The 25,621-nt window shown below is 41.4% G+C and overlaps 1 protein-coding gene across 4 annotated transcripts in view; it reads right to left on the bottom strand.

Annotated features, from left to right (window-relative positions):
• DLGAP3 (DLG associated protein 3) overlaps window positions 1–25,621 on the bottom strand; it is a 234,576-nt gene that overhangs the window by 2,912 nt on the left and 206,043 nt on the right. For 2 of the 4 annotated variants that reach the window (XM_087939578.1, XM_087939579.1), the window contains exons 3-10: window positions 20,905–21,110; window positions 19,557–19,671; window positions 15,421–15,664; window positions 13,615–13,955; window positions 10,364–10,449; window positions 5,837–6,261; window positions 3,440–3,531; window positions 2,602–2,745 (exon numbers count right to left, since the gene is read on the bottom strand). In XM_087939578.1, coding sequence (XP_087795704.1) covers window positions 2,602–2,745; window positions 3,440–3,531; window positions 5,837–6,261; window positions 10,364–10,449; window positions 13,615–13,955; window positions 15,421–15,664; window positions 19,557–19,671; window positions 20,905–21,110 — 1,653 coding nt within the window. The remainder of the gene's footprint in view (window positions 1–2,601; window positions 2,746–3,439; window positions 3,532–5,836; window positions 6,262–10,363; window positions 10,450–13,614; window positions 13,956–15,420; window positions 15,665–19,556; window positions 19,672–20,904; window positions 21,111–25,621) is intronic. The other 2 variants (XM_087939580.1, XM_087939581.1) reach the window with 1 other exon arrangement.

Genomic DNA, 25,621 nt, shown 5'->3' with positions numbered 1-25,621 from the left:
TCTAAACTGATGTTATAGACAAGTGTTTCTCAACCTTAGTGCCAGGCATAAACAATTGGACAGGGTAGAGTTCAAACTAGCTATTTTATTGTATTTATGCCACTCTACCCATGGTTTAATGATGTGTAGGTCATCCTGGAGTGGAACATGACAGATAATAAAAATGATAGCTGATAGACATATGAATGACAGGTATATACAGTAGATAGATGAAAGCGATAGATGATAGAAGTAACAGAAATGATAGATGATTAATAGATGACAGACAGATAGATAGCAGATAGAGCTAATAGATAGATGGAGAAAATTGATATGATAGACAGACAGACAGGCAGACAGATAGAAGAGTGATGGACAGCGAGTACCCATGAATGTATGCATATCTATGTTCATTAAAATCATGTACAAAAAAGAATTATGGCTGCTTAATTATTTGCAAAAATGACATATATTTGGAAGAATCCTGGCTTTCTGCACCCTTTACATGAAAGATGGGAAAGAAAGAAAGATCTATGTAAAAGATCTGGGTTTGAAATGGGTTTTCTGTCATGCTGGAGGTGAGGAAACTGAAACTAAAGAAGACAGGTTTCTGGCTAGCACCCAATCCTGCAGCCAGATGTGCTGGTCATAGGCTGGAAGTGCCTAAAAAAGGAATATGCACAGCTGTGAGTTGGATGCATGGAAGTAGCTGGAGATGCTCACATGCAGACACATGAGCGCACACAGAGAGTGAAAGAACAGATGCATTAAAACGAAACACATGGCAAAAATAAATAAATAAGCCAAATCTGGAACTCGTTTCTCAGCCAAATTCCGAGCAGTTCTCCACCTCTCTATTTTCAGGAAGCTTGGCTGTTTTCTTCCTTCCTTTTTTAAAAACATAATGAAAGAGAACAAAGATTCACTAAAAACGCCCAATTATTCTGCCGTGGCCAGCAACACAGCTTTACAGAGATGGGAGTGAGGGTGGGGGATTGCAGGAGGAAAACAGCCATGATTGCTCTCTCTCCATCCTTTATCTCTTTTATGCTCAGCAAATCTCCCAGGCCACCTGTGAGACAAGGAAGCGGCCTCTGATGTGTGTTTAGCTGAGAGTTTGATCTATTTTTCCTTTCCTCAATTGGCAGGTCTTTAGGAGATGTGTCTTCATGGGAAAGAGTCCCTGGTAGCATTAGAGTAACAGTGACAGCGACAATTTAACAGAGTGGGAAGGGACCTTGGAGGTCTTCTAGTCCAACCCCCTGCTCAAACAGAAGACTCTCTACCGTTCTGGATAAATGGCTATTCAATCTCTTCTTAAAAACCTCCAGTGATGGAGCATTCACAACTTCTGAAGGCCAGCTGTTCCACTGATTAAGTCTTCTCATTGGTAGGAAATTTATCCTAAATTCTAAGTTGGCTATCTCTTTGATAAGTTTCCATCCATTACTTTTTGTCCCGCCCTCTGGTGCTTTGGATAATAAGTCAATCCTCTCCTCTCTGTGGCAGCCCCTCAAATATTGGAAAACTCATATCAGGACCCCCAATCCTTCTCTTCTTTAGATTACAGGTAGTCCTCGACTTAACACAGTTCATTTAGTGACAATGGCACTGAAAAAAGTGACTTATGACCATTTTTCACTAATAACCATTACAGTATCCTGACGGTCATGTGACTGAAATTCAGATGCTTGGCAGCTGACTCATATTTATGATGGTTGCAGTGTCCCAGGGTCATTGCGTCCTTCTGAGGAGCAAAGTCACTGGGAAAGCCAGGTTCACTTAACAACCATGTCACTAATTTAACCAACGCAGGGATTCACTTAACAACAGTGGCAGGAAAGGTCATAAAATGGGGCAAAATTCACTGAAATGTTTCACTCAGCAACATAAATGTTGGACTCCATTGTGGTTGGAAGTCAAGGACCGCTTGTACACATATCCATTTCCTGCAACTGTTGATTGCATGGGATCCCCATTCTGGAGAATTCATAGGAAAAACCCCAGTGCAGTAAGTTGTCATTCCAGGTTTGTGGGCAAATTAGTCTCAAGGGTGTAACTTTATTGGCGGGGTGAGCCTAGAAAGCTGCTCTTGGTAGTATGGTTTTCTGGGAAACATCCATTACTCTGCAGCTCCCCGGCTGTTCATGCTTCCCAGCTTGAAAATGTTTGGTGGAAGAACTTCTGGCTGGAGGTCATTTCTAGGAAGTAGGAGAATCCAGGCAGGCCACTGACTTAGAAAGCTTCCTCTGAAATGTAAGATAGGACCTTCAAAACGACCTGCTCATTGCCCCATACATAGCCACAGTCCACCCAATCTTCTCTACTTGGACAGAAATTTCAAGTTTCAAATGCAAACTTACTGTCATCAAACTTACTTACATCAGATTGAAAAAGAGCCCATAGAAACTACAAGTAAATTATCATACGTGAGCTAGAGCACTCTCTGTGAAATGCGAGATAGGACTTTCACTGTTCATTGCCTCATTCATGCCATATTCCATCCAACTCGTCTCTTCTTGGACAGAGATTTCGGAAGCAAACTTGCTTTCATCAGACTAAACAAGAGCCAGTAGGGTCAGCAAAGAAATTCCATCCCATCCCCTTCCTCTTCTTGTTTACCTTAGCCTCAATGGGCTTCCACCCGTTAGATTTGAGTTGCTGGAGTTCAGCAAACTTCATGCTGACATCCTCAATTGAGAGCTGCAGGAGATCCCAGAATCCAGCCAGATCCTGGAAAGTGGGCACGGGGAAAGCACTGGGATCCTGCCAGGAAGAAAAGGGAAAAAAAAATGTTTAGAGTTTGGTGGCAGAATCAGATTTTGGTCTGCTGCGTAAGCGATTGTGTGATGTGGGCAAAAATATGACTATCCTTAAAGTTGAGATCAAAACTTTGCCTGTTTTTTTAGTGTGGAATATGGAGCATCAAAAGCATTGGTGTGGCTGATATATATTGACTTTTGGACCACAGCATGTAAACCTTCCTGGTCTGCTGGGAACTGAAATTTAAGAACATTTAGAAGACATGGTTTTGTCCATTTCTGGTTCGGTGTGGCAGGCGGCATTTTCAATGACAACTTACGTCTACTGTAAAATCATGCCCAGGTAAAACTGGCTGAATGCACAGGTGACATGGACAAGCTTTACAACTCCCTCTTTTCTTCCAAAATCTCAGAAGGTGGCAGCTCCAGACTGACCATGTGTAGATTGAAACACAAGGAGGAGCCACCAGGAATTCAGGGTTAGAGTTTAGAAGTCAAATCAACCAATTCAGAGGAAATCTGGGGCAAGCTAATATTGCATTGTTGCCAAGAAAGTCCCTGGACATGACCAGTCACCAGAAACAGAATTACTGGAGAAAGCTGGACTTTTTTTAACCACTCCCAATTTGGAAGGCACGTTAAGAAACACTATTTATGCATCATGTAAATGTATATCATGCATCAAAGGTTCCCCTCACCATATTTTGCTGGCAGAGTCGGTAAAACTGCTGGACTTTCTGGCTCATCAGGAGCTGGGCACTGCCAACCGCACTCCGGATCTTCTCAAGAACTGGACCGGAACAAGATAAAGCAAGAAAATCAATGGAAAGAGTCACAATTGGGATAAATTTGAAGCCTGCTCTGTACTAGTGATTCTTGATAGTTCCTCTGCATGACAAATCAACTTAGACGAGCCTCCAACCTTGGCAACTTTAAGGACTTGTGGATTTCAACTCCTAGAATTCCTCAGCCAGCAATGAGAGTTGAAGTCTGCAAATGGTAAAGATGCCAAGGTTGGATACCCCTGAATGACATTGCATAGTTTTTTGCATTTAAAAAGCAATCTTTTGTTTTTTTAAGACAAGGCAACCACCATTGGGAAAATGCTAGAGTTGAAACAAGCTTGGAAGAAGATGTTAATTCTTTGGAAAACCAACATTTACAATCCGCAAAAATCCCCCAAATTTGACACTAACAGCAGATTTCTTCCAGATGCAAATAACAACTTCAGAGAAGGTTCCTCCCTCCCATCTAAATGGCTGAAATAATTAAATTCCTCTCCTTTTCTATGCTTGCTGCTATCTGGGGAACATCTAGCCTTATGCATTCTATTTCCATGTTTCAGAGTTGGCATGTTAATTACAAGAGATCACGGGCATATTTAAATGACTCCCCAGGAATTGAAAAAAATTTCTATATGAACCTTCCAGTTGCTTTTCCATTTATGTGTTATAAGACAATCCATGAAAAATTACTCTAACCATGAATAAAATAGTTGGGTGGGTTTACTTTTATGTACTATGTTGGCTTAGTTTAATGAGTGAACTCAGTTCTACCCAAAGTAGAAAAGAGGATAGCGAGTCTGTACAAATGTTGTGGAATTGCACTTCCTATAACCAATACCATCTCCATCTCCATCTCCATCTCTCTCTCTCTCTCTCTCTCTCTCTCTCTCTCTCTCTCTCTCTGAGAGAGAAGGCAGGACACAGTTTCACTCACATGACCCAGTTGCCATCTTGACTTTTTTTTACTTTCTTTGTGATAGCTTTGTCTATGTACAACCCACTCTCTCCTGGCTCATGGTTCTGGTTTATGAGTTTCTAGAAGTAAGCAGATAATCCATCCCTGAGATAAAGCAATAATGCTAATAATACCATCAAACAACTTCTGCCAATCCCAGGTCCTTGGGAAGAACTCAAATGGTGGATAAAATGCCAAATCCAGTCTAAACATCTGGTTGACTGTATGATCAACCATAATGATACATAGGAAAGCTGTACCAAAATCCGCCATGCGTTTACTCCAGCATGTTCTGCTTTCTACCTCAAGATACTGGAGAATATCTTAATTTCACTTGGAGGTGGTTTTGAGCTAACTCTATTATTGGATGTGGGAGAGGAGGCAATGTTGTTTACCTTGACATATCTTTCCATCCCTCAGAAACCTCTGTGTGGTTCTATACTTCCCAGCCAGCAAAAGTTTCATGAAAGAATTACTCTTCCTTGGGACCAAATCAATGCATGGAAGCCAGAGTGATAGTGGCTCTCTGGAGAGTTGATTCTACAAGTCAGACAGGACCTTCAAACACCTCCTTAATACAGTTAGTCCTCAACTTACAATGGTAACTGAGCCTAGAATTATGGTCATAAGTTGTTCCAATTATTAAACAGGTTATCATATGACCAACCAGATTTTACAACTTGTTTTGTGGTGGTTGTTAAGTGAATCACGGTGGTTGCTAAGCAAATTCATGGTCATTAAGTGACGGTTGTTAAGCAAATCTATTGTCTGCAATGAGTGGATTTTGCTGAAATGTTGGTCAAAATTGTTATAAATTGAAGTGACATGACTGCATAAGGCTGCCAATGTCCTTTAAATGTGAATTGGTTGCAAGTGCCCAAAATATGATCATGTGGCCACAGGGGTCCCTTGGTCACTAGAACTGCAAATCCAGATCAGAAATACCATTTTGGGAGGTCTGTCATAACTTCAAACAGTCATTATAGTGGTAACTTGAGGACAATCTGTAATCAAGCAAATGAAGGAATTTCAAGAGGAATCCCTGGATGTACTTTTCCCTTTTAAAAGTGTTTGTATAGCAAATTCTTTATGTAACCCAAGGATGACAATTTCTGCATAGCCCTCACCAATCTTTTCTGTAATTAAAACCAACTTGAAATGCAACACCTATTTATGGCTTCTGATTTATTGCTCTAAATATTGGATGCTACTCATCACAATCATCATTTCGTTCTCTAGTTAGGTATTAATTTTCTTGTCCGAAATATGTTCAGCCACAGAGCCCTACAGTTTGGCTTGTGCCCAGCGACAGTGCAGATGGAGCTGCCCAACCTCCTGGCCCTGGGGAGACTCACTCTCTTCTGGCAGATCATAATCTTCTGCCTCCAGTTCCATCTGCTGGCACCAGCCTTCCATCTTTTCCACCTCGGCCTGCAATAACTTGATGAACCACTCGCCGTCCCGGTGGCAAGGTGACGCTCGGCCAGAATCCGGCAGGCTGCGGGAGCCTCGGTCCATCCAGGACTCCTGTCGCGGCACTTCCACCGTGTCATATTGCATCTGGTAGTCCTCCCGATAGGCCCACTGCCCTTGCGTGTGAACGGTTTTGTAGACAGAATATTGCCGCGTGGATTCAGGCTCGGAGGAGTGCCGCTGGAAGGAACGTCCAAACTGAAGGGCCTTGTCCTCGGTGGCCACGGTCAGCCCAGCCAAGCCTTCGAGCTCTAAGTCAGCCTGCACCCCTGCTGTCACACTGTTGGACCGCTTGAACCGAGCACGCCTGAGATGAAGAGGAGAAAGGATTAGATTTCCCTGTGTGATGGAAGTGGATTGTCAGGAGGGAGGGCTGCATTCTAGAGGAGTAAAAGGCAACTAAGCCCAGATATTTTGTGTGAGAGAAAGAGGGTGAAGTCAACCCCTCCCTAATAGTTCCCAAAGCACATTGTAGATCAGGGGTGTCAAATTCGTGTCGTCACATTGTCATCATGGGACGATCACAATTTCCCCCCCCTTCGCTAAAACAGAGGAGGGCGTGGCCAGTGCATGATGCATCTGGCCCGCAGGCTATGAGTTTGATATCCCTGTTGTAGATGCAGATAGTGGAGTTTTTAGTCTGGCAAGATTCTTTCTATAGGTGTAGGAATAATACAGAACTTAGTTTGGAAGAATTGTATGTCATTTTTGTTTCATGGCCTGAAACCCTAGTATTCTATAACGCGACCCTGGTATTTTATAATTCAATGGAGACAGGGTTGGTCCACCTAACTCAGTAGGTTCTACTTTGCCCATGAAGTTGAGTCATCTGGAACAACTGTTTTTCTAATCCTGTTGTACAAAACTTTCTCACTGGCTATGTATGTTATAAACTGAACAGCCCTTTCTCAACAGAGGGGAAGGTATAGGACATCATTTATCTCCAGTCTACAACAGAGTCCTTTCAACAGTTCCACACCCATTTGCACTACTCAGGTGACCCTTACGACACAGATAAACCTCCAGGCGGCCTTAACGACTTGCTAAAAGGATGCGAACGACCAGCTGTCTGCCAGGAATATAAATCCTTCCATTCCCCACCATTCAGTCAGAGCTGAAGAAGCTTCTTGGAAGAGAAGCAAAACATCTTAACAAACTACAACAACAATCAGAAAGTCCAGTCGCCTCTTGAAAAAAAACATCTTTGGGACAACAACCATGACCTGAATGACTGAGAATCTCCATAGACATTTATGCCTGTTATAAAGTTCTTTCTCAACCATCGAGGGCCATAAGAACCTGGGTGTGATTTGGTGCCATTACCAGAGAGAGTAAAGCTAGAAAATACAAGCCCTCTTTGTGATTGGGGGTCAACATATTTTAGAGATGGGCATGCAGAATGGGAAGCCTGGCGTGGATTTTTTTTTTTTATCATTCTCTTGAAACGTGTCAGTTTTCTCCTGGAATATGCTAATATGTGCAATCCAGAGATGGTTTGATAGTTCTAGATGTTCATTTGACTGACAAAGGAAAGGGTTCATGGTTTTCAGAGGTCCTTCATCTTTGAATCTGAATGATATGAACCGTTTCCTTTCCCAGGCAATCTAGTTCTACAACTTTGGGGCCCAAGAATTAGAATGTCAATATTAAATGGGGAATTTTGAGAAAAAAAGTGTCTTTCACATCCAGCTTACATCTCTTTCTGCAGCAAATCTACTGGGTCCCAGAGGCAGGAACAAGAGTCAGAAAAACCCTCAACAAAGCAGGAACAAATTCCATGCCTTCTTGTTTGAGCATCAACCTCCCTTGCGTTTCCTGGCCTGTTTCTATGGCAACCGGTATTGGATGGATGCTAAAGGACCAGAGAAAGATCGAGTGCAGCAGAGAACATGCTGGCCAATTGCTCACGGGAAGGAGAAAACGGATATCTAGCTAGGTGCTTTGAAATTCAAGGGTCTGTGTGATGAATGGTAGGGATATCAGGTTGGAGAGTCCCCAAAAATATTATAAACTTGAGTTTCTGGCTTGAGTGCTTATAGCAATAGCACTTAGACTTATATACCACTTTATAGTGCTGTACAGCCCTCTCTAAGTGGTTTACAGAGTCAGCCTATTTCCCCCAAACATCTGGGTCCTCATTTTACTGACCTCGGAAGGATGGAAGGCTGAGTCAACCTTGAGCCGGATGGGATTTGATCTGCTAAATTGCAGTAGGAGTAGTTTTCAATACTGCACTCGTTTAACCACTGTGCCACCGAGGCTCACTAATTGGACTTATTCTTTTTTCAGAGTCAAGAATGCTCCCTTCCAGGACTCAGACTAATGAGTTCCTGCTCCTTCCCATGTTACACAGATAGTCCTCAACATACAACAGTTCATTTAGTTCAAAGTTACAACGGCATTGAAAAAAGTGACTTATGACTGTTTTTCACACTTACAGCCATTGCAGCATCCCCTGTCACATGATCAAAATTTGGATGCTTGGCAACTGGCTCCTATTTATGATGGTTGCAGCATCCCAGGGTTGTGTGATCACCTTTTGCGACCTTCTGACAAGCAAAGTCAATGAGGAAGCCAGATTCACCGAATAAATGTGTTAGTAACTGAACAACTGCAAGTGATTCATTTAACCACTGTGACCAGAAATATCATAAAATGGGGGCAAACTCACTTAGAAACTGTCTCACTTAGCAACACAAATCTTGGACTCAATTATAGTCATAGATCAAAGACTCCCTGCATTAGGTTATCCCAAGCCTGTATGTAGGAGTCTTGTATAAGTGACTAAGATATCCCATCTATCATTTTCATGGTAGCTGCCAAGCATAAGAAATTGGGAACCAGGGTTTTTCAAATAAGTACAGGTTTATTCCATGCTATCCCTAAACAAACGTCTGAACTACTAAAGGTCAAAACAAATTGGTGATAGATAAGAGTCAATGGAATTCAAGGGGGACTGGACTTAGATCTCTTTCAGCATGAAGGGACTCCAAATTGATGACATTCTTGACCCCTTCCTTCAGCCCAGCCTGGTTGTCTCCTACAGTGGCATTATCATAAAAAAGATGTTGAGACTCGAGGAAGAATACAGAGAAGAGCAACTGAGATGGTTAGGGGACTAGAGGCTAAAACATTTGAAGAACAGTTGCAGGAATTGGGCATGTCTGGTTTAATGAAAATAAGGACTAGGGGTGATATGATAGCAGTGTCCCCAAATCTAAGGGACTGTCACAAAGAAGAGTGTGTGTGTGGGGTGTCAACGTATTTTCCAGAGCACCTGAAGGCAGGATAGAAACTAACCTAGGAGTGAACCAACCTAGAACTAAGGAGACATTTCCTGACAGTTAGAACACTTAATCAGTGAACTGATTTGCCTCTACAAGCTTTACGAGGTCTGATATGGGTGGCCATTAGTCACTTCCTGCTGGCTTCCCATTGGCTTTGCTTGTAGGAAGCCAAGTTCGCAAATGGCGATCACATGACCGCAGGATGCTGTGAGTGACATAAGTATGGGAACCAGTCATTAAGTATCACTCATTCAGCACTGTCATAAGTTCAAACGGTCATTGAAGGAATGGCTGTTAAGTAAGCACCGCCTGTAGTTTGATTTAGTTAAATTTACTCTTAAATACTACTTGATAGTTGACTCTCTCATCATGGCTTCTTTCACATCAAACTTTCATGTCACCTTGTGTTTAGAGCTTTGGAGAATCTCACCCAAGGCTTTCGATGGGTCACGGAGGCCTTGGAGCCCCAAATTGTGCACCTCTGATTTAATCAGCCTTGCAGGTCTGTCATGTGATCTATTCTGGGCAGGGACATATTGGAGGGAGAGGGGGGGAAACAGTCAAAGAAGTCCAGATGTGGCTGTGAATGCAGGGTTGCCTTTTGTCCCAAGTGTTACGTCCAAGAAAGAGTCAAAGCCTCAACCTCTGCTTGTGAGTTAGTTTTATGAGCCCCCGAGTCATCTGAAAAGGGTACCCTCTAGCAAAATCCCTCAAAAGGCATCCTGCAGTCATTTTGATTTTCTTCCTATAACGTTAAACCCCAAAACAGGGCAATAATATTCAGACTTAGCCCGGAAGCATTCACAGATAACCAAATTGTCCTTAACCATCACCGATTATAGCAGCTGTGCTGGCTGGGGAATTCCGGGAGTTGATGTCCCTGCATCTTCAAGCTGCCAAGAAACATTGGACTATAGCTCTTCTTGCTTGAATCTGTTTGGAAAATTTGCTTTGCAAATGCTGATCCAGGCGAAGACAATAAGGCTGACAAGTTTTTGCATTAATGCAGGAGACTGGTGGCACGATGCGTGCTTGTGTATGCAGGTTTGTGAGTCTGCCTGTATGTGTACGTGTGTGAGGGAAGAGACGCAGGCGCTGAGACGCATGCTTAACCAGCCATACCGTTTATCTTCTTCCACTTGAACACCGATGGAGTGGAACTCTCGACAGCTTCGGCTTTCGGTGTCAGAATCTGATATGGTTTCCACCTTTTGGGGAAGGGAAAGAAGACAGCAGGAAGGAAAGAAAGAAGTTGATTAATGGAGCCGGAAGAAAAACCTAATTAGCGGAACAGAGGAGAGGTGGGTAGCTGCTTTATAGAAAAAGAAGTTTATTAATAGAACTGAAAAAGAGACAAAGAACTGAGACTTAACAACATGCACAATCCTGATAGTCCACCACTTATGATCATAATTAGAGCCAGAATTTCAGTTGCTAAGCAAGGCAATGCCCGATTTTAAGATCTTTTGTGTGCCACGGTTGTTAAGCATGGTTGTTAAGTGAGTCACATGGTCATTAAGCAAATCTGACTTTTGGGCTGAATGGCAGTCGTAAGTCGACAATTACCTATATATATATATATTGAACCATTAGCCAGTTCAGTGGCTTGTTTTCCCTATTGGACTCTAATCCGCAAAAGAATCAAACAAGAGAAAACGATCACTGTGCAAATACAGCTGTTGCGTGGGGTGTGAACATAGCTAATAGTTAGGTTTTTCACATCATGGACCACAAAGTGCTCGACCTCTATTTTAGCCTGATGTGCAAACGCACTTGTTAGTGTACAATTTATGCACACATGAAGAGGTTTGTGTTTTTTTATTTATTACAGAGCTTCCTTCAAACAGCAGGAAGCAAAATGCTGAACTGTAACCCCACGAGGCTGCCAGATCTGCAGAAGATGCTCGGTCCCTTTTGGAAGAGCAACCCCACAGTGGTTACTGAAGGCTACCTCTGGCCATGGGGTCATAAGTTCACTTCTGTTGCAAAACCAGAGGTCTGGTGAAGAAGCTGGCAGCTCTCCATGCCAGGAAAAGCTTTAATTGCCCAAACGTCTACCCGCTGGGCTTCTTTTAATGCAACTGGCACCCGACTGGCTTAAAAGCAAAACAAACTATAAAGTTGGAAATTCTAGAAGCTTGCAATTGTCTTGACTATGTTCGGAGCAGGTCCTGGAGAGGACTGGCACTGAAATAGTAAATAGGATTTTTCAAACTCTAAACGGCACGAAAAGTATTGGCCTCTTTTGCAGAACACAACCCTGAACGGCCGAGTCTGTGAAAAGACCGGCACTGCAGCTTAATTGATTCATTGGTGTCAGCTTGGAGTGGTTTGTTAAGTGCTGTCCCCACTGCTTTTGACACTTTGACCTTGTCAAAAGCAACGGCACACCATGAAGTTGGATCAGACACTTCCTTTCCACTTGTTTGCCCCCTCGGCTGAACCGCTTGGATACCCTTGTCTAAACTTCATTGAACCTCTCCCGGCAACACCCGGATGGATGCTAAGGGACAAAGCCCGCTAATGAGGGAGATGGCGGGGCAGGTGGCACATTTAAAAGGTGAATAAAAATGAGAAACAGTCGGGGAGGGGAGTGGTCAAAGAAGTGAGGACAATGGCTGCAGCTGTGCAATAACAGCCCGGTCTCCTTTTTATATGCAAAGTGATAAACAGACAGAGGATAGAGGTAGAGATAGATAAATAGATGATAGTTATAGATATGTGATATATAGATGATAGAGATAGATAGAAGGAAGATTGTTGTTGTTGATGATGATGGATAGACAGACAGAGACAGATGAAAGATGATAGGTAGGTAGGTAGGTAGGTAAGTAGCTAGCTAGAGATAGATGGATGATAAATAAATCGATAAGAGATAAGTGATAATAGCTAGATAGATGATAGTGATAGATAGATGATAGCTAGATAGATTGAGAGATGATAGACAGACAAAAGATAGATGAATAAATAGATAGATGATGATAAATAGATAAATATATAGACGATGTGTATGCTGCTTTTATAAATTCAGCTTTGCGTGTGTGTATACTGGCCTACCACTTCTTCCAAATGGGCCACAGGCCACCGGTGGGGTGTGGACCGGAGATTGAGGACTCCTGTAATAGATGATAGCTAGATAGATAACAGCTAGATAGATGATAGCTAGACAGACAGACAGAATGATGGATGATAAACATATAAATAGATGATAGTGATAGATAGATGATAGATGATGGATTGAGATAGGTAGGTAGGTAGGTAGGTAGGTAGGTAGATAGATAGATAGATAGACAGATAGATAGATAGATATAGACAGAGAGACGGACAGAAGACAGACAGACAAAATAGAAAGCAGGCAAAACTTTCACAGCACAGTCTTAATTTTTTTAATTTGCTGTGGATGCTCTTGAGCCAAAAGAAAGGCCTATTAATGAGGTGCTTTGAAGTGTGCTTCAGTTTATCACTTCCAACTTTTTCTGTTGCTAATGTGAAGTGAGAAAAATGTGATTGCATTGGTTAGAAGGCAACTTTGGCTGCTCCTGTCAAAGCATTGCGGGAGGAGGAACTTTCTGAAGCTGAAGCCAGTGTGGGAGGAAATGGTCTTTGTAATATTGTGTTGCCTTCTTTGCAGATCACAACACCGGCTATTTTGCTGGTAGAAATCAGATTCTAGCAACCATGGCATTGTATCTTTAAGCTTGAAGGCAATTTCATTTTTAATGAGGATGGATGGAAGAACCCTCGGTAGTCCAAATTTCATGGGTCTTCTAAAGAAAATTCAATTCATTCAAGATTCACGCAACATTTTCCTTTCTTTTTTTGCTGTTTGCCTTGCAAATGTGGCTGAGGAAGCTAAAGCTTCACAAAGAGTACTTCAAAAACCACGAAAGACCTGAGTAGAACAGAGTAGAGTAGAGTAGAATAGAATAGAAAGTAAAGTAGAGTAGAACATAACGTAACGTAACATAACATAACATAACATAACATAACATAACATAACATAACATAACATAACACAACACAACACAACACAACACAACATCATAACATAACAAATGGAATGTAAAGAGAAGTAGAACAGAATAGAATAGAATAGAATACTTTATTTTGCCAAGTGTAATTAGACACACAAGGAATTTGTCTCTGTGCAGAAGCTGTAATGTACTTTCCAAGCGACAGAATAATACTAACCATCCTCATAATAATACCAATAAGAGGGGAGTAAATAAGACGCTACATTTCTGATGGTCAATGATTATGACAGAAATAAATAAGAAGCTGGTCACAAGCAGTGCTTCTTGAACTGGCCCCAACCAAGATACAGCATGCATACGAGATACTTCCCTCCAGCATTGAAGCCATCCCAAACCTACCTGAACACCGATAGATGGACGCCATTTCCTCTGGCGAGCCAAACTTCTTAGCTCTTCCCTCCCTGGAATCGTCCTGATGATAAGGGTAGAAGGTTTGGGAGAAGTCCGGGGTTGGATCGAAGGCAAATCCAGAGACATGGCAGTGATCTTGGTGCTTTCTAAACTCTCAGAGGAGTTGCAGTGCTTGGTGGCCTCTTTGGCCCAGGATGGACTTCGGTTGACTTCTCTGGGCAGGAAACTGTCATGGGTAGATTCGGTGCTGCTTTGGGCTGTAACAGCAATGAGGGGCTTGGCTTTGATTCCTGAAGGGAGGGCTGGTGGAGCTTTCCGGTAACTAAAAGCTATATGGAGGTTGAGGGGTGGGTAGGGAAGAGAAAGGAAAGCAAAATAGAACAATTAAAAAGGATGCTACCCTTTAATTAGCGACCACTAGGCTACATCCAGGTCATCAGAAACGTCTTGTCCCAAGGCTGACTGGTTTGGTATTAATTTATTGAAATGGGCAGAAGGAATAATTCTGAAGAATAGCAGGAAGAGTTGCAACCAAAATAATGTCTAGGGGGCTGCCACAAAGAAGAGGGGATCAACTATTTTCCAAAATACCTTTGGAGGACAAGAAGCAATGGATAGAAACTAATCAAGGAGAGAAGCAACCTAGAACTAAGGAGATACTTCCTGATAGCTAGAACAATTAATCAGTGGAACAGCTTGCCTTCAGAAGTTGTGGGCACTCCAACACTGGAGGCTTTTAAGAAGATATTGGACAACCGTTTGTCTGAAATGGTATAGGGTTTCCCACTTGAGCTGAGGATTGGACGAGAAAAGGGGTGCCCAACCTTGGCAATCTTAAGATTTATAGACTTTAATTACCATAATTTCTCAGTCAACCATGTTGTAGGTTGGAAACCATGCTGGCTGGCTGAGGAATTCTGGGAGTTGAAGTCCATAAGTCTTAACATTGCCAAGGTTGGAGACCTCTGGAGTAGAAGTCCTCCAAAGTCCCTTCCAACTCTATTATTTTGTTATACAATGATCAGATTAAAAAAAATCTGAGTCCAGGGCCAAGATGTTATTTGAGAAAACTTTCAGATCTGACTTTCCTTAGTTCTCATGAAGATTAAGAGAGGGAGGGAGGGAGGAACTTCATTCAGACTTGATGACAATTCTCCCAGATAGACCAGACTTGGAAGTCAAAAACCTCAAGTAAATATTATTTTTATTGTAAAGTTATAATAACAGAATCTTGCAAATCTCAATGTGCTTTCTCTTCCTTTCTTTATCTTCATGAGAATGAGGGAAGGTCATGCATGAGATGCTTTCTCTAATTACACTTCTCCCCAGGACACAGATGTCTTTTATCTGACAGTTGTTTTGGTTCTGGATCTTCCTCTTGTTCTTCAGGTTATTCCTTCTGTCCATTACATTTATAGATCTAATTTATTGATAAATAAACCCGATAAGTTTTTGTCTTTATTCTTTCCTGTACAAATACAAGTTAACGTGAATTGATTTATATCAGAAACAAGAAAGTCACGTTTAGTTACAATAAATAGAATTCTACATTCCTGAAACTGAGTGCGAGAAGTAAGTTGGTTTATTAACCTGCAAATTGGTTCAGATATACCTTCCTGCCTAAAACCATGGTGAGATCCACATCATTCCATAGAACAGCATTCTCATACCTTCCTCCAGGTCAGCTCTAAATTCCTTTCCATCACATTACATCATGCTACCAAAAGATCTTCTGTTAATCTCACCTACCTAGAGGTTGTTCATCCCTACCTAGAGGTTCTTCTTGGTACTTACAGGTGCTTGGCTTGAGGATGCTGCTGGTGAGAGGTTGGCCAGGCTGGTGAGTGGTTGTTGCCATGGTGAAGAGAGAGAGGCAGTCATCGTCCTGGGAGCATCCAGCTTGAATGGCCCTCAGGTAACTATGGCTGCGCATGCGAAAGCAACCGGGCAGATCCAAAGCCTCCACAGCCTGGGACTCCACCTCCCCAAAAACAGACTCACACACAGCCTCAAACTGATGGTTCAACTCATCATTGATCTGGGAAGACAATGGAAGGGTGAAGAGGAGGGAATTCAGACTCATTCATACATTCAATAATTTATCCATAAGTTGTCCTATTAAGTGTACCCTCAAAGGAGTGTATCTACCTGGTGTCAAATTTCTGATGGGTCTATGTTCTCAGAAATCTCACCATTCACCATTATAACAAAAGTGTATTGATGAATTCTTATACCACCATAAGTCAAACTATGGTAGCTTGTTAGCTATTATCTCAATGTATTGCCTGAACCACACCATTTCTTGCACAGACTGTGCCTAAATCAAAATTGAGGCTTCTTAACAAACTTTATTTAAATGAACCACATCTTAGAGCGGGGGTATCAAACTCAAGGCCCAGAAGCTGGATCCGGCCCATGGGATACTTAGATCTGGCCCACAGGGTTGCCCTGGAAACAGCAGACTGGCTTGCGGTGCCTCTGCCAGTGAAAACAGACTCTGCACACAACCCTCCCGAGCTCCATTTTCACTGGCGGAGGGTTGCAGGAGGCCGTGGCAGCCGAAAACAGAGCTTGGGAGCCCGTTTTCGCTAGCAGAGTGCTTGGGCCTCCACAGGTACTCCCAATAGGAAGGATGTCAAATGGGCCACGCCCATCCCACCCATGCCTCCCCCAGCCCTCCCCAAGGTCAATCACAATCCTGATGTGGTCCTCAATGAAATCGAGTTTGACACCCCTGTCTTGGAGTGAGATGCACAGGTGGACCTCAACTTACTGTTGATCACTTTTGAGACCATTCTAAGTTGCGAACTGAATTAGAAGTTGTGACAGCTGGTCCCTCCCCTGCGGTCATGTGTGATTGCATTGTGGGAGTTTGGCAACCAATCCGCATTGCAGCTGCTTGCAGCATCCTGCAGTCATGTAACTACAATTTGCAAAGGTGGTTTTTTTTTTTTTGCTAGATTACTTTAAATTACTTTTAATTTCTGGCAAAAACTGCCTATTGTGGACAATAGGTTCACTTAAAGACCAGCATGTTTGTTTTATGACCACTGTATTTATTCATTTATTTAATTTATATCGCTGCAAATGCCCAGGGCAACTCGAGGAGGCTTACACAATGTAAAACCATATTTAAAACAAAAAATAAAAATAAAATGTAATAAAAACTAACAAAAAGAATCAAATAAATTAATAAAGTACAGTAGAACAAAATCTGGAAATAAATAAATAAATAACCCCCTAACTCCCACCCCCCTGCCCCAACGACAGCAGATCACACTAGCCATCTGATGGGCTCTATCCCTCTCTGGGTTCCCCAGGCCCGCTGACAGAACCAGGTCTTCAGTGCCTTCCAGAAGAGTATTAGAGAGGGGGCCATTGTAATCTCTGGGGGAATGATGTTCCAGAGAGAGGGAGCCACCACAGAGAAGGCCCTTCTTCTAGGTCCCATCAGGTGTATCTCCCTCAGGTGTGGGATCCACAGCATTCCCTGCCTCCCTACTCTAATGGGTCAAGTAGATGTGACCAGCAAGAGACGTTTGCTTTATGACCGTTGCATTTACTTTAAAACTGCTGAATTCACTTAACGACTGCTTAAAAAAAGGGATCAGTCACATGACGATGTGTTTAACAACTTGCATGACTTACAACCATAATTCTGGTCAATTCTGCTCATAAGTAGAGGACTATCTGTAAAGTCAGACACTGCAAATTCCCAAAATGCCAGGCAGAGTTCAAGAAAAATTGTCCCCAGAAAACTATGTTCAATCCTAGGATTTAGCAGTAGAACAAATAAAATTAAGTATATGTGTAAATTAGATTGGCAACCTTGCATTGGTTGAAGCCTTAAATTAATTAGCTAAGAGCTACAGCTTGAATTGATTATTCAGACAAAACCACAGAGTTCCAAGTTAAAAGCAAATCAGTCTTATTTTATAAAGGCTGGTTGATACTGGTATGCTGCTTAGTTGCGATTGCTGGAAATTGCAAAGGTAATTTCTGCTTTGATTCACACCAAGTATACTTAAATTCCACTCAAACCTATGTGAATAGTTAATTGCCAGTAAGAGCGATGAATTTAAGACTTCTTCCAAACAAAACAAGCGCCTGTTTTGGGTTGTGAAAAAAAATAAGTTCTGTTTCTTTCAATTGTTTAGAAAAGCCCCCATTTCAAGAATTTGGAAACCTGCAGATTTGTATATGATTCACTTCGCCGTTGTTGGGGATGGGAGAATCTGTCAATTTCAGTTGCTCTCAGTTGCTTTCTACTTCTCATTTGTGCAAATCTGTCAGTTTTGATCATGTTTCTCATTTTTCTTTGTGTGTATTTGGCTTGTCTAGTCCTGCAGTAGTTCAAGATTTTTTATTTATTTAAAAAAACCCCTCCATAATATATTGTAATGAATTTTGCACACAATTATTTTTGTACAATTTTTTTTGCAATTGTGCCTCTGACTAATATTATCATATAATAACATATGTATGTATGTGTGTGTGTGTGTGTGTGTGTGTATGCATGTGTAAAGGTGCAAAGTCTGAAGAACAATTCTGACTTGTGCATTGGTTTGAAAATGTAAAATTCATTACAAAATTTCTCTCCAATTTTTAGATGCCCTAACCCACAATTTCAGTTACTGTACCTAATTCTTCCCTTGAAATTCTCCTGCATTCCTGTCCTAGTGAATTCCATAAATTAATTAGACATATCTTAAGAATGTTTTCCCTTTAAACATCTCAAATTCCAGCAATACTGACATAAATATCTGTTATTCACAACCAGGGCAGTCTCTTTATGTTTGCAAATCTAATGCGCTATATGCAATAAATAAATATCACTGCCCTCACTCTCTTTTTCCCAATCACGATAAATGAAAACACAGTGTGATTTGTGATTTATCATTTCTCTTTCCAAGATGCAGTGCAAATGAAATCTCAGGAATGCAAAGTGTGAATTTTTGGCTCCAGAGACTGAAAGCCATTCCAGGATTATTCTGCAGAAATGGGTTGGTGTATATGGTGCTTTGAATGACTGAATGGCAAACCATGCAGATGCCATAACATAGAGAGGGGCGAATAATTCACGGATGCAGTTAAGCTGAGCATGCATCAGACCAAAGTATAACAGCCAAGGTTTCTTAAGCCAAAGCAGCCTGACTGACATGCCTGGTATCCAATCAAATATAATCATTTCCACTGCCAATTCTGGTCCAACAGAGATGGCTTGCATTGCAGATATTTGTGAATGGAACAATTCCTCATTTGCTTTATGGCATTGCCATTTTTTTAAAGTTACAGATTAGACCAAACATCTGTCATTCCATCTACCTAAGAGCTGTGGTGGCGAAATGGTTAGAATGCAGCATTGCACGCTGACTCTGCCCACCGCCAAGAGTTCAGTCCTGAAGGTTGACTCAGCCTTCCATCCTTCTGAGGTCAATAAAATGAGGACCCAGATTCTTGGAGGCAATATGGTGACTTTATAAACTGCTAAATGCTATTGCTATTGCTAGCTTTTGTTCCAGAAAGCATTTGCTTCCACAAAGAAGGATGGTCTAGAATTCTCTTCTTGCTTGGTGGAGCATTTCTTAATAAAACATCCCTGGAGAAAAAAGCTGAACTTCAAGCATCTCAATAGGGACAATGAAATCCAAACAAATGCATTTCTCCCCCAAATTGATTTTTTATTTGATCATCCCACTACAAGCGGGGCAGGGGTGGGTGGGGAAATGACAGACTCTCAATGCAAGCAGGGAAAAAAATGACAGAATCTCAATATTCTGTATCCCAGCCATCCAGTTATAATACCGTAAGTTACATGACACAATTTCCACTCAGCTAAATTGTTATTGGTGTTACTTCTCATGACTGACCATCACTTCTACTTGGTCAGCTTTCTACAATCCAAGAACTGAAGAGAAAAACCACCTCACCTGCCCAGTGGTGAAGGAACGTCCATACCCTTGTCCCCGTGGCCGGATTCGGGGTGGTGTGCAGCAGCTGGGACAGTTACAGATATATGAGTCAGAATAGTGTCTACTTGCAAACCTAATGAGAGACATGGGGAAGAAAGGTTTCTGAACAAACCCCCAAAGCAGGACAGGAGCAGAACACATGGAAAGGAGGCTAAGTGGACTGGCTGGTTTAATATGGCCAAGGTCTCTGCTCCCATAAAATAGGTAGATCCTTGTATGGATATTGATAGGCTCCTTAATTTCAAACTGGCAATAAATATTGATGAAATGAACTCTTGTGGCTATAACCTCCAGCAACTACCAGGACTTGGCATTAAGGAATTAGACTTGTATGAATCAGGAAGACAAAATAATCAGCTATACAGAATGTGACTTGACCTCAACACTCTGCTGATAAGGTAGGAAGTTGGGTTGCCAAAGAGAGAAGATCTGGAGAATTTGGAGCCCTTGACTGGTACCATGTTGGCTTCAGGACAGCACAGAAGGAGAGAGTCAGTGACCTGATAAGTAGACTTCAGAGGACTGTCATTAAGGGGTCCTTGATGCCCTCGGAGCGTGGTTGTTTTCTTGCAGATATTTCATTACCCAAACTAGGTACTGTAATATCATTACGCTAGCACTGATCATGTTACCTAGTTTGGGTAATGAAATATCTGCACGAAAACAACCAAGCTACGAGGGCATCAAAGACTTTCAACTCTGACCTACAAATATTCTCCTTTATCGACTGTCATTAAATTGCTCTGATGTTTCTCATCAATTACCATAAGAAAGTTTTGATTTGATCTGACTTTCAGTTCCTTAGGAAGCGGTGGAGTCAAAGAAGAGGAAGACTGGCTCAGGAAGCATACAAGCCCTCAGATCGTTGGGGGCATGTTGGCTGCCCGGAGCTATCCACGGTCCTGAAGGCTAGCTTTTTCCTGCCCTGCCCAACTCTTTCAGGTATCCCATGTCTCCCTTAGGTCAGGAAAAATAATTGGCTTCTAATCTGAGTTCAGGAACAAACAAATACATTCCCAACTGACTTTTTCTGCTACTCTTTCTCTCCTCTATTCTCTTTGAACTTCTACTGCTACTCTCTTTAAACAGAGACACCATTATCCTCTAGCCTTACCCATTTCCCCCCATAATATATCAGTTTTGCTACCGGTATTAGGAAACCTCACCCAGGTTTCCTATAGCTTCTTGCTCTTGGTTGAGAGAGTATGCTTTATGTATAGACCACAGCTCAATTCAATGTTCATCCTTTCTTAAGCGTCCCCCACGTATTAACCAGGAAGTATTAGCACCCTTCCTAACTTCTTACTTGGTTCTGGCCTGATCTACGCTGGATGAACGGCGGTATGCCTCGCGCCGGGCCACCTCCTTGGGAGACACTTTGGTGCTGGTATCTGAGTCCCCACTGTCATCATCTCCCATGGCCTTGATGTAGCTGCCACTCCGCATCCGTCGACAAGGAATCTCGCCATCCTTCCCCGACGTTGGGTATCCTCCCCAGTCATCCTGTGGCACCTGAAGGAAGAAGAGACTTTGTGCAGGAAGAGCACATGGTATGTTGGATCAGAAAGAATTTCTATGGGAGGTCTTGGCTGTAATTAAAGCAGACTTTATAAAGTGCAGTTAGACTATTGGAGGGAGGAACTGAGGCTCATTATCCCTTTTATATCAACCTATTAAAAATTTCCACCTATGCTCTAAATGCTACCTTTTACCTGTCACTTTGAGCTTAGCTCTTTTTTCTTAACTGTAAAAGTTGCCAATCCGTGGAACATGTTCCCAATGAATGGTTTCTTTCCCTTCACTGGGGTTTTTGAAACAGAGGCTGGATTTGATGATCCCTTAGTTCCCTTCCAGCTCCATGATTCTGGGAATCCTCTCCAAGACTCTTTTTTGACCTGGCTTGTCTCTAATGGTTCTAAAAAAAGATAAAGATTTCCCATCTAGTCATGTTTAACTCTAGGGAATGGTGCTCATCTCTATTTCCTAGTTAAGGTAGCCAGTGTTGTATGAAGATGCTTCCGTGGTCATGTGGCCAGCATGACTATATGCGGAGGCGCATGAAATACTGTAACCTTCCCACCTATTTATCTACTTATCTAACAAGCTGTGGAGGTGCAGTGGTTAGAATGCAGTACTGCAGGCTACTTCTGCTGGCTGCCGGCTGCCTGCAGTTCGGCAGTTTGATTCTCACCAGCTCAAGGTTGACTCAGTCTTCCATCATTCCAAGGTTGGTAAAATGAGGACCCAGATTGTGGGGGCAATCAGATGACTCTGTAAACCTCATAGAGAGTGCTGTAAAGCACTGTGAAGTATATAAGTAAGTGCTATTGCTATTGCTACTTGCATTTGCACGCTTTCAAACTGCTAGGTTGGCAAGAATTGGGGCAAGAACGGTGCTTGGGTCTTGAACTGTCAATCTTCAGGTCAACAAGCTCAGTGTCTTAACCACTAGGCCACCAGATCCCTTCAGTGAGCACTACCTTATCCCACCAACCTCCTTAATCCTATTTTTTTAAAATACCCTGTCTTTGGCACACAACGGGTCCCATGTTATAGGCAAGATCAGGCAAGTTGACATGAGCAGTAACCTGCTATAAATAGAATACACCTAAGAGCAATAGAGTTGCTATGTTCATTTTGGTCACTTTCTGAAAATTTATTGGGCTTTAAAGAAGCAGCATCAGAAGAGTATTGGCAACTTTCAACTTGGGTGTTGGAGAAGACTGCAGATAATACCATGGACAGAAATTGAAGTGATGGATCATCAAACGAAGAGTTTTCACTTAAGGCGCAAGTGACCAGGAAAAGAAATTTTCTTTCTTTAACTATACTCAGGTCTCTGAAAATGCTTTAATATTTGGAAAGGCAGAAAAAAAAAGAAGAGCAGGATGGATGGACTTAGTTATGCTAATGATAACTGCAGCATTAGGAATTTGAAAGAACAGGTTAGAGATCGATCATCATGGACAAAATCTATCTATGTGGTCATCCATCCATCCGAATACTTGTCCAAGGTAACCCCATGAAAATTCTGGTATAGTTACTGAACAGGAAACTGACGTAAGGGAATATCATTGATTCAAATTTGATTTTTCAAGAACAAGTGCATTATCTGAAATAGCAGATGCCTGAACCATATGCAGGGATGATGTTGGATGTAGATCTCAGTGTCAAAATTAGTATTACACTTCCATAAATACTTTTTCAGGGAAAATAGCATCCAAAAACATATACATATGAATGCAGCTTACTCTATTCCTGAGTTTGTTCCTCTGTTCCTCTCTCTCTCTCATCGCTCCCTCTCATTTCTCTCTCTCTCATCTCATCTCTCTTTCTCTTTCTCTCTCTCTCATCTACCTACCTCTCTATCTCTATCTCTGTCTACCTACCTACCTACCTACCTACCTACCTATCTATTAATCCATCCTCTATGTATCTCTCTATCAGCACATTTTTTGTCATTTATTGAGCATGAATTTTCACAGAACATATTCTTTTGCAGAAGAAAGATGAAAGCCAATCAGTAACTACTCATGCAGGAAATAGTAATCAATATTTTTAATTATTGTTTCTCTTCTCCTCTCCGCTTTATTTCTAATCTTTTTCAGTTTTGGCCTATGGCCCAGACTATTAAACTAATTAAGAGACAACAAATTATGAAAAAAAAATGGATAGGTACAGGAGAGGGAAATTTACTGCTGTGTTCACAAAATTTACTTAAGGTAGTCAAACAATGAACCAGGTTTTGCTCATCATGGTAAACTTGGCTAACGTTCATCTTAAATTTTTCTGTGGAAGAGCTTTAGCCCCTTTCAGTGGGGCTAAGATTCATTGTATTGTGTTGACCCAGGAAATGGGTTAATGCAGTCATTAAGTAGAGTGTATGGTACAAAGCCATCCAATTTTTGATTCAAGACAATTGCCAAATCCTGAACACTTTCAGAGGACATTCATTCATTAGACTCACAGACAGAATGTAGATGGAAAAAAAATGTCAAAGAACTAAATCCAGTATAATCATTATTAATTGAACTTCTGAGATGCTTTTCTTCTAATTGCTAAACAAGCTTTCTTGTGTTTAATTTTATCTTTATAATAACTTTGTCAACTTGCTGAAGCTGAAAATATCTTCAGTGAACTAAGAGGGACTTTGAACCACTTCAATTTTTCCATTCTATCCCTCACAACCAGAATCCTCCTATGGTCCTTATGAAAGTAAATGTTTTTACTAAGTTATTTGAAATGGTTTTTATGAAGACTTTCTCCAACCTACTAAATTTCCAGATGTTTTGGGATTACAACTTGCAGAAATTCTGGGATTGGTCATGCCCACACTTCTGGGGTATACCAGATAAGAGACAGATGCCTGACAGTTGAGATGTTAAGTGGAAATAGGTTGTCCATTGCATCAAACTAGTTGGAGTTATTAAACTTCTTTAAAGTTGTTGTAACATAGGTGGATAATCAGTTCTTTATAAATCTCTTTACTATTTCTTTTTCATATTCTTTGTTTTCTCTTTATTTTTTATTTCACTTTCTATTCCTTTGTACTGTTCTTTTTTCTTTCTTTTACTTTTTACTTTGTAGTCAAAATGACACACATATACACAATAACACACCACACACACACACACACACACACACACACACACAAAATATGTTTGGCTAAGTTGAGAATTTTATAAACCTGAGGTGAACAGGTTGCCAAGACAGAAAATTTTTTTAGCCTTTGGTAGATTTTTTATTTCTCCCCAAATTCTTCTACAGTGATTGAGGATTGAAGCAGGATAGTCATGATGAGGACTAACCAACAATGAAGAACATTCTAATTGCAGCATCCATTCTGATTTCCATTCAAGAGGACAAATCAAGCTACTTCATTCCATCTTCGTTTCTATCCCAGAAAAATAGAGTTACAAGCTGAAAAATATCAGCAATTCTGTCACTGCTGGTTTGAGCTGGTCCTTCAGTCCTCAGTCATCATAGAAGAGTTTTAAAAAACTGTACTGATAAAATGCAGAAGAGGTTCAAAGAAGAAACTGACATCAGATTCGATAGAAAGCATCCCATTTCCTCACTCCACTGCTACCATTTTAGCAGAAATCAGAGTTTGCAAACCATAAAATGCAGGGTGTTAAAGTAATACATTCTTGATGTATTTCTTATATAGCAGAGTTCTGGAAGTGACAGGAAATTCTCTGCCCAGAAAAATCTGGTAATTTGGGGAACATTATCTTACCTGCAGTATATAAAACCACTTCAGAAAGGTCTATATTGATATAAACGTGTTACGGAAGATTATTTGATGCTTCGTAAAAGAAGACAGTGTGATTTCTAATTACTTGTCCTGAAATATTTATTAAACATGATTGGTTTAATATGTACCAACAACTCGTTGACTCCTAGCGACCACACAGGTAGATTTTTCTCCATGATGATCTGTCTCTAAACCTCGTCCTTCAGCCCCCTTCGAAGCATCACCACCAACTCAGCCCACCCACCATGCTGTTGGTCATCCTCTTCTTCCCTTCCCTTCCACCTTTCCTTATTATTAAATATTTAATAGCTTAGGAAAAGGATCCAAAGTATCTTAGCTAGAAACAATTTCCTGGTCTGAAATGAAAGCTCTGTCTTAAAGGAACATAGAATAATAGAGTTGGGAAGAATCTCAGAGATCTTCTAGCTGAACCTTCTGCTCAAGTAGGAGACCCTATATCATTTCAGACAAATGGTTGTCTAGTCTCCTTCCGAAAGCCTCCAGTGATGGAACACCCACAACTTTGAAAGGCAAGCTGTTCCATTGGTTGATTGCTCTTACCACTAGGAAATTTCTCTTTAGTTCTAGGTTGCTTCTCTCCTTGGTTAGTTAAACCGAGTATTCTGTAGTTGGAATACTTAGATTCTGTTTCACACAGTTCAAAAAGAAGGAGCTGCTGTGATCAAGGGAAGATCAATATGAGTATGGTGGTACTTTTGTCCTTTTACCGTGATGTAGGCTCACATCGCAAACTGTACAGCCTCTG

Source organism: Pseudonaja textilis, chromosome 10, assembly GCF_049901715.1.
Source record: "Pseudonaja textilis isolate UNSWEBS1 chromosome 10, rPseTex1.2, whole genome shotgun sequence".
In the NCBI taxonomy this organism is placed as follows: Eukaryota; Metazoa; Chordata; class Lepidosauria; order Squamata; family Elapidae; genus Pseudonaja; species Pseudonaja textilis.
Note: the sequence above shows the minus strand (reverse complement) of the source record. Positions and strands in the feature narration are given on the sequence as shown.